The following is a 17,483-nucleotide window of genomic DNA, read 5'->3' on the forward strand; positions in this document are numbered from 1 at the left end:
TGGTGTGATGCTATTCAAAAGAGAGGATTCATGATGTCCAGGCGTGCTCAGTTGCCTCCAGGAAACACAGAATGTTGAATGTCAGCCGGTAAAGGAAAACTAGGATGAGAAAAGTGAATTCGCATCCTCAAGCCCTTTAGACCTTATAGTATCCTGTACTAGAGAATGGCATGGTGCCTGGAACTGTCAATGCAAGCACTGCACATCCCACTGAGCTATGATTAGCAGACTGCTAATGGTTTGGGGAGGGCAGAAAGAGAGGGGAATCCAGGCTGCAGTTTTTTCGACACCCCAAAGAGATCGGAATTGACTTTTTAGAAAAATTGAACCCTGAATCTTCAGGTCTTAGTAGAAGTGTTGTGCTATCATGGGATCAGCATAATAATTTTTCAGAAGTTAAAACGCTCTGCACAGAGCTCCCAGGAGGCAGATGCTGCTGTGTATTGTTGGTGAACAGGGAATCATATAAGAAAAAATGTATTCTTGTTGCAGCAGTGACCAACTGGGTTAGGCTGACGATGAGGGACAGTCCTGTTAGTTTCTCCCTTTTGGAACATTCTTCATATATCATAAGGAGAGAGAAATGTGTGGAATTGTTCCATGTCACCTTTATACTTCTTTCCCTCTCAAAGCACATAGTTCTGTTCCTGGGGTGATGGGCTGTACTGCTCACTATACTGCTATATGAACTGACCCACACCCTGCAGTAATCATCTAGTCCCTTATTCATGTGCCCCCTTTGCTTGTTTATAATGTGCCCCCCTTTGTCTTTACAGGATTGTGGTCTTGCATCTCTTCCTTGTGATTATACTTTGCCTCCTATAAGTGAGGAGCCCTGTTGTTAATTCTCTGCTAGGAAGATGAAACCCAAGCTGCAGTGTTAGAAATAGCTGAGCAGGGATTCTTGTGAAAAGGGGGCTTTCCTGTTAGGATTACTAGTGCTAGTAAGGAGTACATTTCATAAAAAAAGAAATCTGTTATATTACGTTAATAGCAATAGCAGTGATCACTTGAATGCAATTCATTATTTGTTCTAAAATGCCAGAGTTGCAGCTCCAAAACTGTATTGCTTAATAGGCGTCTGAGAGAAGGACATATGGTTTAGTAATATAAGGCAAAGGACGGAGAATAGGTACTGAGTCCTGGGTGTAGTTCTGATACTGAGAAACACTCTTGTGATCTTATGCAAGTAACTTGCCCTCTGAAGACTAACCAGCCCCCTTTGGAACACAAAAGCCATAGTCAGGACACCAGGGATGCAGTCCTAAGCACAGGCAATGTGTGAATAAACCTGAATAGATTGTTGTACTATCAGTCTCTGCCTGTGCTAGGGTTTAAAGCAGTTTGATGCAGGCAGCGCTTTTCTGTCTATTAAAAAAAAATGTTTAGGGGTACTCTCATTTTGACTCAAGAAAATCACCATTTTATAATTCAAATCGGGGGAAATAAATACAGTAAGTGGACAAAAGTACAAAGATTCACAAACTGTTTAGGAGTATGTGTACCCCTGCATCCCCCCAGGAAAAAAGCACAGGATGCAGAAAATAGTTGCTCAGAAAATAGCCTTGACACTAGTTTTTGTATCTTTCCGTATTGTCCAATACTGTAGATAAACGGGTAGGAGTTTTGAAACAGCACCTTTGAGGAATATGAGAAAACAGTATTAACAAAGGAGGGGGGAAATCTGATTTATGCAGTGCAATTCTGCTGCTGTTGTTCTTAAAAATCTGCTGGCCTAAGCAATGTTTTGGGCCTGGTATTTTTAGGTAATACTAAGAGCAGTTGTTGGGGTGGGGTTGGAGCAATGAGTAAACGTACATTTTGGGAACTTGTATTTTAAAAAAGTAACAACACTTCCTTGTTGTTTTTTCAGACACCAGAGTGCATAAGTGATGAACAAAGATCACTGGAGCTTAATCAGATGGAAGAACAGCGCATTATAATACTGAATAACTTGGAAGAACTTGAACAGAAGGTCAAAGATTTAAATGATCAGATGGATGAGTCCTCTAGGGAGGTATAAAAAGTATTTTCTTTGTTTTTATCTGATTAGATTTGAAGAAGCTGCAGGTATACATAAAACAAATTCATCTGATTACTGAAATGTTGGTTAATATGAAACTAGGCTGGACAGCCGCTAGCCTATGGATCAAACCTGGTCTTTTGGTGGGTCCAAATTGGCCCCCCATTTCCCCCCAAGCCATGCTCACCTGCCTATCAGCTGATGATTGACAGGTGGCTCTGCCCACCTGTCAAAGTTGGCCTATGGCTAGGTGGGGAGATAACGATCTGTTCAGCTGGGCCAAAAGGGTACCCTGCCCGGTGGTACAATGGTCATCATGCCACCACATGTATTTTGTGAACACATGAAGGCACCATAGTTGTCAACTTTCCCCCTTTTTTAAGGCAAATTCCCTTATTCCGAATAGGATTCCTTGCATGAAAAGAGAAAAGTTGACAGCTATGGAAGGCACAGCAAGAATGTGCCTTTTACAACAGCTGTACTCATGATGCTGATATACCTACTGGCCACACTCCTTAGGACCAGCACATTGGGTGTTAGCATTTATTTTTGGTCCCATGTGAATGACAGCCCAATAGCACATCCCAGCGAAGGGTGCTATAGCAGCTTGGGGTGGGGGTTGGTGATCCTCATTGGGACAACAGCTTGGATCTTGGTGCCTAATCTATAAACCGCACTATATTCAAGGGGGCTTACCCTCTAGAAAGTGTGTTTAGGATTGCAGAGTCATGTAAGTAATGAATACTACAAAATTTGCAAATGTGAACTGCAAAGTATTACTTGGGAGTACTGCAGAGGTATCTGCCATAGCCAAAGCGTAAGGAAATGAATGGCACCATTAAATTATAAATCCCTTCTGAATTCTGCTTTACTTGGGATCTCACATTGCCAAAAACAACCTGCAAATGACTCAGTTCCTAGTGAATAACCTTAGTAAAGGGGGAGCAGCTGTTGCAAAAGGGATCAACATAACAACTGTGCCATGAGGAAGTGAAAATACTACAAGCAGACAGAAGCAGAAGCACTAGAAAGTTCTTGAAAAATTGCCAACTTTGGATTCCGTTTTCAATAGCATGCTGTTTTTGTACATGTCTTAAACTATCTCAAGAGAAGGTAATGTGGCTTTGCATCACAGTGTGTTTTAAAATATGCAGCATGCATGAATAGGCCTTCAAAAAGTGTGTGTCAGTATTTCTTTGTGAGCTGGCTTGAGGCTGAGAATTTTTTTTCATGTTCTTAGATGGATATGGAATGTGCCCTATTGGATGGGGAGCAGAAATCTGAAACAGCTGAACTTCTCAAGGAGAAGGAAATACTGGATCATTTAAACAGGAAGATAGCCGAGCTGGAGAGAAATGCCATTGGTGAAAAGACCAAGGTAAATAAAGTTATGGTATCCCAGTTTTAATTATATTTTTGTACAGAACTGGAATTTCAGTAACTGGTATTTTCAAAATAGTGTGTCATGGTGCATTGTTTTAAGATGAAATAACAAATTATGTGAACTAATTTAGAAGCCACTTGCTGGCTGCTGGCTAGAGTTGTGGAAATTAAAAAAGAAAGATAACTTGAACTTAGTATGGGTTTTTTGGGCATTGATGCTATAATTAGTTACTTATTGAAGAAACACACAGTTATTAAGAGAACACACGTGTTGAATTAGGAAGAATGAGAACGAACGCTGCAATCATTTGCAGTTACCTGGGAGTAAGTCAAATTAAATTCAGTGAGATTTTCTCTGCACTTTAATGTGGTGTCTACAGTCTTTTTCTTACTGTGCATGTTCAGCAATTTTAATAATGTCATCTGCAATGGGTTTCCTTCATAGTAGTGAAAATCTTGAGAATTTTATTTACCTCTCATGGCTACATATTTTTAGCTTAAGTACATTAAATTTTGCACGCCTGTAATTTGCTCTCCTAAACATAATGTTTTGATAACCCGCTACAGAATACTGAAGGGACAAAAGGAAACAAAAATCAAAATTGCAAAAGAGCATTGAACATGGAATTACATTAAATCATTTTTTGTGTAATGTGGAAGCCAATGTGCAAATACTGTAACATTTTAATGAAATGTTGTCACATTCCAGAAATTCAAGATTATGTAAAAATGAGAATCTACATAATCACTAAATTAGGTCCAAAGTTGTGTGCCAGTAAAAAAAAATACCCCATGGCCATAGCTTTTAGGAATGCGAGAAGTGATGTGCATATGTGTATATTCTTTACCCTTTCAGCAGTCCTCCTACATCGGTCCTCCCATTGGGAACTCTTGTATGGAACTTGCCTCAATGGAGCAGGCATTTGGCATCAAATTTAAAAGCTGCTGAATGCAAGCTCTGCTTGCAGAGAAACCATCTAGAGCACATTGCGAGGCTTCTGCTTGTTCATTTGCAGCTGCAGCGTTAGCCGTCCCACATCTGTCCTGATGTTCTATGAGGTTCAGTGTGTATGGCCGTGAAAAGACAGTTTCATGGGCCAAATTAGGGTGCCTGTAACTAAAATTCACCCAACAGAGAGAAGATTTACACTGCCTTCACAACCGTTAGCAGTTATAAAAATAATAATGTAATTTTATTATATATACATTATTTATACATTATTATATATATTATTGTATTATATTATAGTATATATTTAGAGTTTGACCAAACTGCGGGAGGCAGTGGAAGACAGGAGTGCCTCATGTGCTCTGGTCCATGGGATCACGAAGAGTCAGACACAACTAAATGACTAAACAACAACAACAACATATTTAGATTGCAGCTTAATGTATGTAGGAGATGCACTTGTTAGGATTGCTCTGTGAGTTCTGTTTTTTAACACGCTGTTCCTGAAAGAACCATTGGAATAAATGGTTTTGTAGCTTCTAGTTTCTAGTGGTTTACAAATGGTTTGATGATAGCGTATTGATGTGAATCTCATGTGCCATTGAATCTAATGCGCACCTAAGTTTTCAAAACCTGTGAACCCCAAAAGTATTTGCTGCATCAGCGGTGCTTTTCAAGCTTGTGATTGAATCTAATGTGCTATCAAACCTAATGCACACCCTAATTTTCGTGACATAATTTGGCCAAAAAAGGTGTGCCTTACACTCGAGTAAATACGGTAGTTGTAAGGAGCAGCTGTAGTTCACACCTGCATCCTTCCCCTGTATCATTTTGACTCCTTCAGTATCTTCCTTCAGCCTTAAAGCCCATGTGGTATCATTTCCCCACTCGTATTCCGTTTTCTGGTATTGCTGTTCACTTCTGAACAGCTGTTCTGATCTCTTCCACCAGTGACTGGACTGGAGATTTGTGAATAGTGAAATGATATCTGTGTACAACTTATGAAAGACAAAACCATTTCATTCATAAAAATATATCGCACAAATGATGGCAGGTCTGTTTTGCGGTGGTGATAGCTTGATGTTTATGGAAAGAGTTAAGACTGGAATTAATTGTTGATCTAGGCACCTGTTTGACAGGAAGTCTTATGCAAAGTCATCTGAGCGTTTAAGGGCACCTGCTTCAGAAGCTTGTGAAATTCTTAAGAGATATCATGAATGAAAACATAATCAGCTTTCCATCTGCTTGCTTAAAATAGACTAAAGGGAGAATTTTCATATTACTTGTAATCTTACTCATCTACTTCAAAGACCATAGACACGATACAACATGCTGCAGAATATTGAACCACTTAGGCTTTCACAGTAATTTACTGCAAAGCAAATCCCATTGTTCTGCAGCAAATGAAAAGGAAACTGCACATTCACAACCACCTGAGTAGGTTATATTAAGTTAAAATGTTTTGAATAAAATTGAACCTAGTTTACTTGATTCCTTAATTTGCAGGAAGACTAAATACAGCATCAGTAAAAAAATGCCAGCATTATGAGACTACTGCTGAATTTAGGCTGTGTACTATTTGCTAATGTGGAATAAAAGATGAAGGATCAGTGGAGCTTGGATAAATTTTCGTAGGACAGACAATTAGTACAAAAGAAGAGCTTCGCTGCATTAAGCCAAAGGTCCATAGAGCCAACACAGTGCCTCTGGGATGCTTCTGGCAAGTCCACATTCAAGGCATGAAAGCAACATACATTCCCTGAACATGGAGGTGCTTCACAGCCATATAGACAGGCATATCCTCTTCCATGACTTTCTCTAAACTAGTAGCCATCATCACTGTGGCACCTGTGGCAATGAGTTGCATAAGGTGGGTGGTGGGGCTATATGCACTTTGCTCTGTCTGCCTAGAATCTGTCGTTAATCTATTTCTTTGGATGACCTTGAGTGTTTAAATCTTCACATTATGGATAATTTTATAATATTTTATCCTAGGTGTGGGGAACCTTTTCCAGGCTGTGGACTGTATTCCTTCATGGGGCAGAGTTCCCACATGCTAGTGGTGGGAAGGGGCCAGAGCAATAGATGTGAATCTTACTTTTGCACATTCTAGCCATGCAAAAGTTGGAAGTTTCTACACAGAGAGATGCGTCTCTGCATCCTGACAAACAAGATGCAGTAATCTCAGATCAAGAACACATTCCAGCTAGGCCGAAGCACTCTAGGAAGGGTGCCGAGCAGTGTTTGTGAAAGGTGTGGCCTGGGAGGAATCTTGAAGGCCAGATGGAGGATCCTGGAGGGCTTCACATGGGGCCTAAGTTAAGCTTATTCTCCTGGTTTGTTACCCGTAATTAAGGTACAGTTTCCCATTTCAAATGCACAGGGAACTCTGGCTTAATGTAAGCCAGTACAGTGGTACCTCTAGTTACGAACTTAATTCGTTCCGGAGGTCCGTTCTTAACCTGAAACTGTTCTTAACTAGAGGTGTGCTTTCGCTAATGGGGCCTCTTGCTGCCACTGCGCCGCCGGCACACGATTTCCGTTCTCATCCGGGGGCAAAGTTCTCAACTCAAGGTAACTCTTCCAGCTTAGTGGAGTTTGTAACCTGAAGCGTCTGTAACCTGAGGTGTTTGTAACTCGAGGTACCACTGTATTTTGATGCTGAAAGGAGGGGTGAGGGAGGAGCATACGTCTATGGTGCTCATCCTGGCTTTATAAACCATGGTTTATAAACCAGCTTATAAGCCATGGTTTATAAAGTCTTGGCCAACCATCTGACAATGCCAATGTGTAGTAAGCTTATTGAGTGCTTCTGTTATAAATTTAATATCAGTTTATAGAATCATATTGCTAATGGGAATGTAAAACATTAGACCTGAACTTCACGTGATCCAGCCCTAAGGCAGGAGACAGAATGCATTACTTAGCCCAGCCATCTCAGTTATAGCTTATTTGGGGTGACATTTTTTTTGCAGTTCAGAACCGGCTTTCATATTTCCAGAACTTTCTTAAAATTATATTTAGGCTGTATGCAATCATACAGGTTGTATTTCTTAGACATGTATAAAATGCCCTTTTCCCATAGTGGAATTATCTTCCCAATGGAAAATGGCTTTGATATAAGATGAGACTGGTGAAAACAGGTGTACTCAGTGGAATTTCCCCTGTAGGAAAGAAGTTCCTTGCCTTGTTTGTGCATGTGTAGGGAACAGATAGGATACACAGCTTCCAGCTACAGCTGGGAATCCAAGCAGCGACTCTTGACGGTGATATTTGACACGGTCACAGCTGCCAGAGAGGAAGGGAAGGGTATCCAGGATGGGCTGTGGCTCTTAACTTCCCCCTGCCGCTGGACCTCTGCCGCTTCCATTTCTCTGTTGCTGCTTATCTCCTGATCAGGATCTCCCAGCTCTTCCTAATAGCAAAGATCTAGTGGAAAGGAAAACAGTGAGCGCAATCTCTATCATGCATGTTCACCTGGGTGGAAAAAGACCTCTCGTGACTAGGGGAAGGAAATGGAGGATGGTGGCAGCAGCACTAAGAAACAGGAGTTTGCTCTGGGCCAGTTCCCAGCTGGATTCTTGGCTAAGCTTGTGGGTTCCTTTCCAGCATCAAAGGGTATGTAGTCAGTATGGGATTGGCTGCTCCACGAGATCCTCTAAACTGCGCATGTGCATGCATTCTAGGACTTCCTAACTGCCAGAGAAAAATTCTGATTCTTTACTAGCATCACAAACTGCTGTTCAGGGTTTTGTAACTGTCTCGTTTACAACTTCCCGTGTTACTTGTTTATAGCTGCGTGGTGTGTCCCATTAAATCTGAGTCTTTTCCTGCCAGTAACAAAATGCCTAAGTTGTGCAAAGGACTGCAGATGTAGTTTTCAGTAAAAAAAACAAAACAAAACCTTGCATAACATAAAGAGAAGATAAAGGAAACTATTGTTCTCTGGTTGAACGCTGGACAAATGTATTAAAGAGGTGTGAAGATTCACCCCTGCTTTAAACAAAAATATTGCAAAAGTCCTAGCATCCTGTCGAGATCTAATTTGACAGGCTGGGGGATATGAATCATTTTGTTGCTTGTTCCATGTGATAATCATGAAACTGGACATCAGCCCAGATCATAGCTTACCATGCAGAAGCGGTATGCTAGTCTGCCTCATTGCATCAGTTTTGCACCTTAGCTTGCATGATCACGAGCAACAGGCCAGGAAGACGGACACTCAGGAAGCCAAGAACAAACCTTGGCTTCGTGATCATGGTTTGATCAGGAAAAAGTAAAGCATGATTCTGAATTTGTGCATAGTGATAAGCCAAGCTTCATGGCTTGCTCTCCATCCCAGAAGAGGAGCAAAGTGGCAGCAATTTGGATAGTGTGCACTAGCCTACTACTTGCTCGTGGTAAGCCACGAACCACAGTTTACTGTGATGTGCAAAGTTGGAACATTATATAGTTCTCTGTCTGGAAATTGTGAAAGGTTTTGGAGGTAAAGGATAGAGCCAGCTGCTGATTATTCATATGTCTTCCACTTGCACTTTTTTGTTCTATAAAACATAGTTCTTGCACATATCAACATGCATCACACTCATAACTGAATAGCACAAAACACATTCAGTAGAAATGTTTGCGCTAGTGAATATTTTAATAGAGAGGATTCAAATTATTTTGTGCTTGGTGGTGTTTTTTTAAGAGTCCATAGGAGATGCTGCTTTGGCTTTAAGAAAAAGCATTCCTCTTTTTATTGAGACACCGCATCCTAACAAGAAAAAGGAAATGGCTCTTCCACTTAGTCTCAGGTTTCCTTCTCCATCCGTAGCATGCAGCTGTTAGCCTCCCAAATTAACTGCTTCCCTTGTAAGATGAGCTCAATAACAGCCTTGTATTTAGCACCACTGTGCAATAAACTATGCTAGCTTTTCTCTGTAGCTTCCCTGTTATCCCAGCAAAGAAGAGTGTTTGAAATAGAAGTTCTGGAAATGCAGAAAAAGTGTTTAAGGCTATACGTAAGGCAGAATAGACAGTAGCTGTTCAGAGAGTGGTATTTAGCTCTGCCATTGCCTATGGTACATGTGTTCATCTTTCCTGCCCCATCGCAGTCTTTGTTCAAACCATTTCCCAGGTATTTTAAGCCATAACATATAAAGAACTACCTTCTAGCTTCAGAACTGGCAGAGCTCTCTAATATATATGGGCACCTATTGGACAGTGACATCTCTGGTGACATAACCCTTATCCCAGATTTCATTGCAAAGGCATAAAATCTTGTATTTTCTTTTCCAGCATATTCAAGAATCTTTATTATATTTTCTAGTTTCCTTTGGGAGTACAACTGTCCAGATCAGGAGCTGCAGGAAATCCAATCCAATCAATTTTATCATTCCATTGATTTGCATAATGTAATGGAAATAGCTGCATATAGCAAACAGAAAAGGTTGCCTACACTTGGCTTTCCCTTATTGTATATGCACAGCTGTCAACCTGCTACTGATAGACCAGAGCTGGAAAGTCACTCCTATTGCTGCTATAAACTACTGCTAATATTTAACATCAGCTGGCATTAGAGGAATGCTAGGTAGAAGTGTTTTTATCATGAGTGGTGCTCAGTCCTTTTAATGGAATAGCAAAGCTTAGGTTTGAGAAGCTGTTGACTTGCAAGACTTGTTGCACCAATCTAGTAAATACAGGCGCCTTCACTGTACTGTTTTTGATACCCGCTAAAAGCATTTTTGTTCAGACAAGCCTAGTTAGACATGTAATTTGATTATGTATGTATGTATGTTTTTAAAACTGATAACTTTAGCTACAATTTGATAACTCCTTTATGTCTATATGTGTTTTATGTGTTGACTTTATTGGGATTTTCTTATGAATATGTTATATAAACCGCTTAGAGTTTTTTGTTTATTTAAGCAGTATATAAATATAGTTAAATAAATTGGAGAACCCATTTTGCACTAAAAAGTTTGTTGACAAAAGTGGCTATACATTACATAAAAATAGATCAATTTCGTTGATCGCTAAATCAGATTTGCGTTTGTAATGTATATTTGTCTGGCTGCCTTTGAAAACTTGCTCCAGAATTGCTTTTTCCTTGTGGGTAAGTATGCTATTGCAATTTAAGGATAGGACCCAGAAGAGTCCCCACTGACAGTTTAGACAATTCAGCTGCTCAGCAGTTTAGTTTTTGTGCTTCAGTCATCTGTGGGATTGCAGTAATCCAGTTTATAAGGTTATTGGTCTTGTAAATGTAAGCCATGCTTCCATGGACCTTTATGATCTCAGATACAAGCTTACTGGAGATCAAAAATAATGCATCTATCTTGTGTAATTGTTGTCCTAGGCACCAAACCAACATGTAGCAAATAGCACTGGTCAAGGTCACTTGACTGTTTGCAGAACGCTTGTCAGCGATAAATGCTTAATATATCAATTCCTGCTGTGGTTAAAAGAGTACTGGTTGTCTTAGATAGCCTCAGTTCCCATGCAGTGAATAGCAAACTGTGGACATCTTGTCACTTTGAGTGATAAATAGTTTGCTTCTTTCTTGAAATAAGCCATATTCTCTCTGTTGTCTTTTTCAGTGGGGCAGTTTTGCACTGTGATTGCTGAAGGAGTATCCTCATACTCTCCCTGGCTCCTTTTTAAAATTATCAAATATGCTAAGCTATTTGTTGGCTGAAAATATCCTTAGAAACCCATTGGCAATCTCAATAAGGATGCTGCAGTAAAAGTCTGAAATAGTTCTTCCTTGCTTTGGATTATTCATCTCAGCCAGGAATTATACTGCTCAGGACATCTGATATAAATCAGTATGGGGAACAGTGTGTGCTTATTTATGAACCATGTTCAAATGCCACTCAGTAAGGAAAGTTCTCCAGTTGGCTTACAAAAGCAGTATAGATGTAGACTTGTGAAACTTTCAGAACGTAAGAGCCTGTACTCATTGTGGCCGCCAGCCAGATGCCTATGAGAAGCCCGGCAGCGGGACTTCAAAACACAACAGCCCTTTTCCCACTAGTGATTTCCAGCAAGTGGTGTCTGACTGTGGAGATGTAACATAGTTGTTGTGGCTGGTACCATTGCTAGCCTCTTCACTGACAGCCTGAACATTAAAACCTTATGCGGACTTTCAGCATGAACATAGGGAGAATGGTGCTTGTGTCTCCCTTGGCACATAGGGAACAACAGCAGCCCAGAGGGCCCTACACATCCATATGAAAATTGTGTAATTGGAACATCGTGTAAAAATGTAGCATACCAAATACGTGGTTCACATCTATGTGTGTGGAATGCCTATCCCTGTGTGGAATGCCTAGACTTTGGGGGTTGTGAGGGGGGCTGGAACTGGCATGATCCAACCCCCCCCCCCGCCCCCCACCCTGACCCTGTATAGGGCTGGCTTCAGTGCCAGGAATAGCACATTCATGGGAAGAAGCAGAATGTGAAGAGGCGTTGAGCTATTGGTATTTACCTTCTTTTTTGGTCATACACTACTTTCCTTATCTATTTTTTTTTTCTTTGCTGAAACTGTTGTTTGCCCTATAGGACAAACATATAGGTTCCTATATAATGCCTGCATGTTTCCTCCTTTGGGACAAAAAGCACCCAGGTGGGATTTAGTCAGAGTGGGGCAAATGCAGGAGGAATGCACAGAGCATCTTTGTCAATGTTGGATCTAACAAGTAAAGAAAAGAGGGCATCAAGGTTAAAGCAGGATAAGTAAGATGGCAGCTTTTAATTGTGAAGTGCCTTCTGTGCTTGTCATGGCAGAATGCTAGACTACTAATCTGAAAAATAAAGGAGTCAATACAGATAGGTAATACCTAGAATTCTTTAAATTATAGAAATCTTGGTGCAAAAAAGAGAGATATCAAGTGGAGAGTGATTCCTGCATGATCATACAGAACTACTGAAGTGTGTGACTTTCCTTCATCTTGTTATGAATTTTTACATGCACCCATGTGCTAGTGGGAGCTGGGGCTGAATAAGCTAGAATGGTCTGTTGGGAAGAGATGGGACCTAAACCCAAAACAATGTTATGTGCACTGGAAAATCTTAACTGTTCTTACTAGTCCAAGAAATACTTTCCCCGCATGAAACTGCAGTTGTTTGCAGCCGAAAGTACGTGTGACAAAGTATCCTATTGTTGGTTCCTGCTTCCAACTCCTATAAAGTTTCCAGGACACCTGTAGTTTAACAGGATGGATATACCCCTTAATATACAAACACAGTAAGTGAATGAAAAGAGTGGAATCCAGCTGGATGTGCTACGAAGATTGATGTTGCAGCTGTATGAAGCCCAGCAGTCGTTGCAGCAAAACAATGAACAATTAGGTTAATTTTGAACTAATGTGAAAGATTACTGTGCACATTGTATTGTCCACCACAAGTGGAACAGTGTGCCTTTTGTTGTTTCAGAGGAGGCGCTCAGGATAAGAACATGTCCTTCTATATATGTGTATATCAATTTTGAACCAGTCATCGTTTAGGCACTGCATGAGGCAATCTGGGCTAGTGGTGCAGCAATAAAACCGCTAGCATATTTACAAGGGGTTGGACGAGATGATCCTCACAGTCCCTTTCCATCTCTGCAATTCTATGATTCCATGAACCATAAGTATAGGAATTAAACAGCTGGCAGAGCACATGTAAGCAGATACAGCTTGCTTATTGGCAACTTGAGTCATATCTGCAATTCTTTCCTTGGTGTGTTTAAAAGCCTTGAAAAATTGCAGAACTTTGGTGACTGTACTATTTTCCCAACAAAATGCTGTGGTCTGAAGTATGTTGTTCTTCTGCAGTAAAAGTTCCGTTTTAAAAACTGAAACTGTAACACTTACATGAGTTGTTTACTGAAAATATGGTTTCAGATATAGGACAGGATCTAGTCCTATAACTAGATGGAATGATTGATGTTTTTCTAGATCTGTGTGTCTAAAAGGTTTTGTTCTTGATAAGTCCAAAAGTCTTATGACATGCTTATCAGAAACACAGAAAGATACAAATTTAACATATTTTAATCTGCATTAAAATAAAAGTGCATACTATGGAATTCCTTTCATCTTCAAAATAGGGACTGGATGTCTTGAGAGCCAAATTTATATTGGAGGTCATTATAGCATTCCCTTTAGGGTGAATTGAACCAGTCCTGTTCATTCAGCATGTTTGATTTCTGAAACAGAATTTCCTGTTCCAAACCGATGCTCTGTGCCTCAGTTCATCCTTTCACTGCTTATAAACTATTAAAAACCACCATTCTTGTCCCCTCTGCCTGTTACTTCTGTGTCATTCTGGATAGTATTCTATTTAGTTCGCTTTGTAAAATCTCACCCTTTTCTGTCCTTCTCTCATTTGGAGACTAACATACTACTGATTCTATTTCTAAATAGCTAGTGTCCCATTGATCTTGAAAGTACTAAGGATGCCATTTCTTGTATATATATAAAAAGCATTGCGACACTGACAATTGCAGTCAAATTACAAACCCACCTCTTAAGTTGATTAGTTTCTACTAATCAATGTCCTAGATCCAGTAACATGTTCTGAAAAATCTAAATTTAATTAATGGAATTTACTGTGCAGTGGGGATGAGTATACCCACAAATTATGCATGTGTAGCACCTGATCTTTCCAAGGTCCAAATTTAACAGAGGCAAAATTCCAGCCTTAATGGAGCTGAACTTATGGATGGTAGAGAGAGGTATGAAATAATTCGGACCAAGCAAACCTTTATATTTTATTTCAGTTCCCAAGGTTTAAGGGTGGATGCAAATTGCCACAAGCGAAGTGGTTGTTGCTTAACAGTTTGCCATGTGGCATCTGTATCCTTCAACCATACAGTTTTTAGCCAAGCATTACCATCCCTCTGCACTTTTAAGGAAGCTTTGAAGTGACTCTTATCCAGTCTTCTGAATCCATCTTCAGAGTCTCCGTTTCGCAATGGAGAACCCACCTTTGTGCACCTGAGACATAATCAATAAATGTTAATGTATGTCAACTAACCATTCTTTAGCATCTGCCAGGTTTATTAATATGATACCTAGATTATGCTGTGGCACATGAAAATTAGCCACAGCCTTCCAGCATGTTTAAGCATCCCTGCTGCAACCTTTAGGACCGATCCTGTCCCTGCCACTCAACCCTGCTCCATGTGCCATCAGAATCACTAACAACTGCTTTGGGTTTGAAGGTAATTCTGTTCTTTATTTTTCTGGTTCAAACTCCAGGAAAAAATAAAGCTTGATGCTCAGAGGGAAAAACTAGAAAAGCTTCAGGAGCTTTATACCGAGCAGAAGACACAGCTTGATAATTGCCCTGAGTCCATGCGGGAACAATTGCAACAGCAGCTAAACAGGGTCAGTAGCATGGATTCCTCTATTTTTTTGTGGAAGCACAAGTGTTGAAAGACGACTTGCTGACTGCCTCTCATCTCAAGGGTTTCCTGGTTTTCTGCACTGCTAACAGGATTGTTGCATGGTGATGAATAAACAGAATGCGAAGGGCTGGATTAAAAATTGGTTTGTGATGCATACTTTAGAAGTTGCCAACCAGTTAATGTTTAGCACCCTTTGGCTGTTGGCAAATCAGAGTTGTGTGTGCCTGTGTTTGTGTACTTGTGATGTTTAGTTGAGCTTTAGGGTAATTTGCTGTAAGCGTGTTGGATAAATTCTTGAGTCTAATAACTGCACTTAGCTATCTAATTTTAGCCCTCATTATGTTTGCTGTTGCTTTTAAGTTTCCTTTTGCCACCACTATGAAATTGTTTCCTCTTTCAAAGTTGTTTCCTACCCATTGAATGAAATCTGTTTTATTTTTTAAAGAGCCAGTGTGGTGTAGTGGTTAAGAGTGGTAGTCTCGTAATCTGGGGAACCGGGTTCGCGTCTCCGCTCCTCCACATGCAGCTGCTGGGTGACCTTGGGCCAGTCACACTTCTCTTAAGTCTCTCAGCCCCACTCACCTCACAGAGTGTTTGTTGTGGGGGAGGAAGGAAAAGGAGAATGTTAGCCGCTTTGAGACTCCTTAAAGGGAGTGAAAGGCGGGATATCAAATCCAAACTCTTCTTCTTCTTCTTTTTTATTAAATTTCAAGAAAAAAAGAGGGAAAAAATCACCGTTGCCGTAGATGCTGTTTCAAAATTATAGCTAGGCAACTATGCAGGTTTACCCACCCACATTCAGTGGGCTTTCTTTTGTTTTGTTTTGGGGAAATTAACCCCCCACAATATTGAGACATGGAAGCGTTCTTGGGACAGTGAGAAGGAATAAGCTAGAATACAATACCAGAAGAAATTCCAGTTCAGACGCATTCTTAGTGTAAAACATTACACTTTCACCCCCATGTTGAATAAAACAATTCTAAATGGAAATTAGCTACATATTCAAGGCATGCTGCTTGGCATATTAAGTGTTTCTTTATGGAGTTCTGATAACACCATAGATTAGAGGTGAAGACATGTGGTCCTGCAGATGTTGTTGGACTCCAACATCTACCCCCAGTCAGCATGACCAATACTCACAGAAGATGTGAATTGTGGGCCCGCTACAGCCTCCCCATCCCTGCCATAGACAGGGAATTCTGTCCTTCAACAGCTTCGCTTGCCATATTGTTGCAAAAGAACACTCATCTATTTATCCAGGATTTGGCTCACCATTATGAGACACTTGGGTGATGACCATCCATAGACGGAAACAAAATTTCTTTCCCAATCTTCCATTTAGATTCGGTTCCCCTTTTTATTATGGAACCTGCTTTCTTGAACTAAGGGAAACAGCATCTCCTGAATTTCCCAGTTCATACTTAAGGCACAAACTCTACATAACGTGGAATTCTGTATAAATTTCACTTGACTTTTTAATGATAAAGTAGCTTTGGGAGGTTACAGTGGTGGAAGGGGATGTGGGGGAGAGCTGCATACTATCTTTCCATTCATCTGCTTTTCATCCAACTTAAACTTGGTCTTCGATGAATGGCAAGAGGCAGAAAACTAGCATCCCTGGAGAATGAGGTAAGAGGGAAGGGAGGTCAAGCCTGTTGGATGTCCCTTTCCTTGCTTCTTAACTCTTTTTATCCTTACATCTACATAGTTCTAGATCATCTCTTGGTTGTGCTGAACTGTGACCAAAAGATCATTACATGGGTGGGGCACTCAGATTGATCTGCTATTCAATATCACGAATTGATTTGAGGGTATACATGATCCTTTTTAATATCCAGTCAACAGTTCAAAAAACAATGTAAATGTCTTAAATAGCTGTTTTTCGTCTTCTTTTTTAAAGGTCTTAGACTTTAACTTCCTGACTTGAACTTCCTGAACCTTATTTTAGTTTGGGATGGTGCCGCATGCCTACTTTCGCTAATGATATACAACTTTAAATATATATATATATATATATATACACTGACTTTTGTTGTTAAAGGATGCTGACCTGCTGGAGATAGAAAGCAAACACTTTGAAGATCTGGAGTTTCAGCAGCTTGAAAATGAGAGCAGGTTAGATGAGGAGAAGGAGAACTTAACACAGCAGCTCCTGCGTGAGGTAGCTGAATATCAACGCAACATTGTCAGTAGAAAGGTAAAATTGCTTTAAAAATAAAGTAGGTAATATCATTGCTTTTTTGTGGTTTGGTTCCATTTCGTGAGATGTTGTTCTGGCCAATTACTGGCCAATTCAGTAATTCAGTAATGGATTCATGTTCCAATTCATGTTGGAAAATGTAAATACTATGCATAGGACAGTGAAGATTCACAAATTGTGGTTGAACAAGTTCATCTGTTTACAGAGCAATCCTAAACACATTTACGGAGGCTTACATTCTTGTGGAACTGCTTCCTTCAAGGCCTGAATACTGGGAAATTCATGCAGTCTTTACTTTTTGAAATATGGCAACCCTACCACAAGGTGATCTGATTTGCTTTGGGTTGTTCCAGTTCAGGAAAAAGTAAAGGTTTCCACTAGTTTTCAGCTCAGATTAATTTAGATTCTGCAATTAAAACTAGCATCCATCCTCAATGTGCTTTCATTTGTGTTTCTTGATTGAGTACATCTGCACCAGCTAATGTTGTAATCAACACTGCAAGTTAACATTTATATATATTGTTTGGGAAAATGGCCGTTGTATGAAATATAC

General features: G+C 40.2%; 1 protein-coding gene and 1 long non-coding RNA gene across 11 annotated transcripts in view; one reads left to right on the top strand and one right to left on the bottom strand.

The window, feature by feature from the left end:
• PHLDB2 (pleckstrin homology like domain family B member 2) overlaps positions 1-17,483 on the top strand; it is a 73,881-nt gene that overhangs the window by 34,633 nt on the left and 21,765 nt on the right. For 7 of the 10 annotated variants that reach the window (XM_053386304.1, XM_053386303.1, XM_053386307.1 and 4 more), the window contains 4 exons: positions 1,874-2,017; positions 3,264-3,401; positions 14,582-14,710; positions 16,772-16,927. In XM_053386304.1, the coding sequence (XP_053242279.1) occupies positions 1,874-2,017; positions 3,264-3,401; positions 14,582-14,710; positions 16,772-16,927 (567 nt within the window). The remainder of the gene's footprint in view (positions 1-1,873; positions 2,018-3,263; positions 3,402-14,581; positions 14,711-16,771; positions 16,928-17,483) is intronic. The other 3 variants (XM_053386308.1, XM_053386311.1, XM_053386313.1) reach the window with 1 other exon arrangement.
• LOC128412853 (uncharacterized) overlaps positions 14,079-17,483 on the bottom strand; it is a 28,737-nt gene continuing 25,332 nt past the window's right edge. Inside the window, exon 3 of the long non-coding RNA XR_008330170.1 lies at positions 14,079-14,317. This is a non-coding gene — a long non-coding RNA (uncharacterized LOC128412853). The remainder of the gene's footprint in view (positions 14,318-17,483) is intronic.

The sequence above is a fragment of the Podarcis raffonei genome, chromosome 4 (genome assembly GCF_027172205.1).
Source record: "Podarcis raffonei isolate rPodRaf1 chromosome 4, rPodRaf1.pri, whole genome shotgun sequence".
Classification (NCBI taxonomy): domain Eukaryota; kingdom Metazoa; phylum Chordata; class Lepidosauria; order Squamata; family Lacertidae; genus Podarcis; species Podarcis raffonei.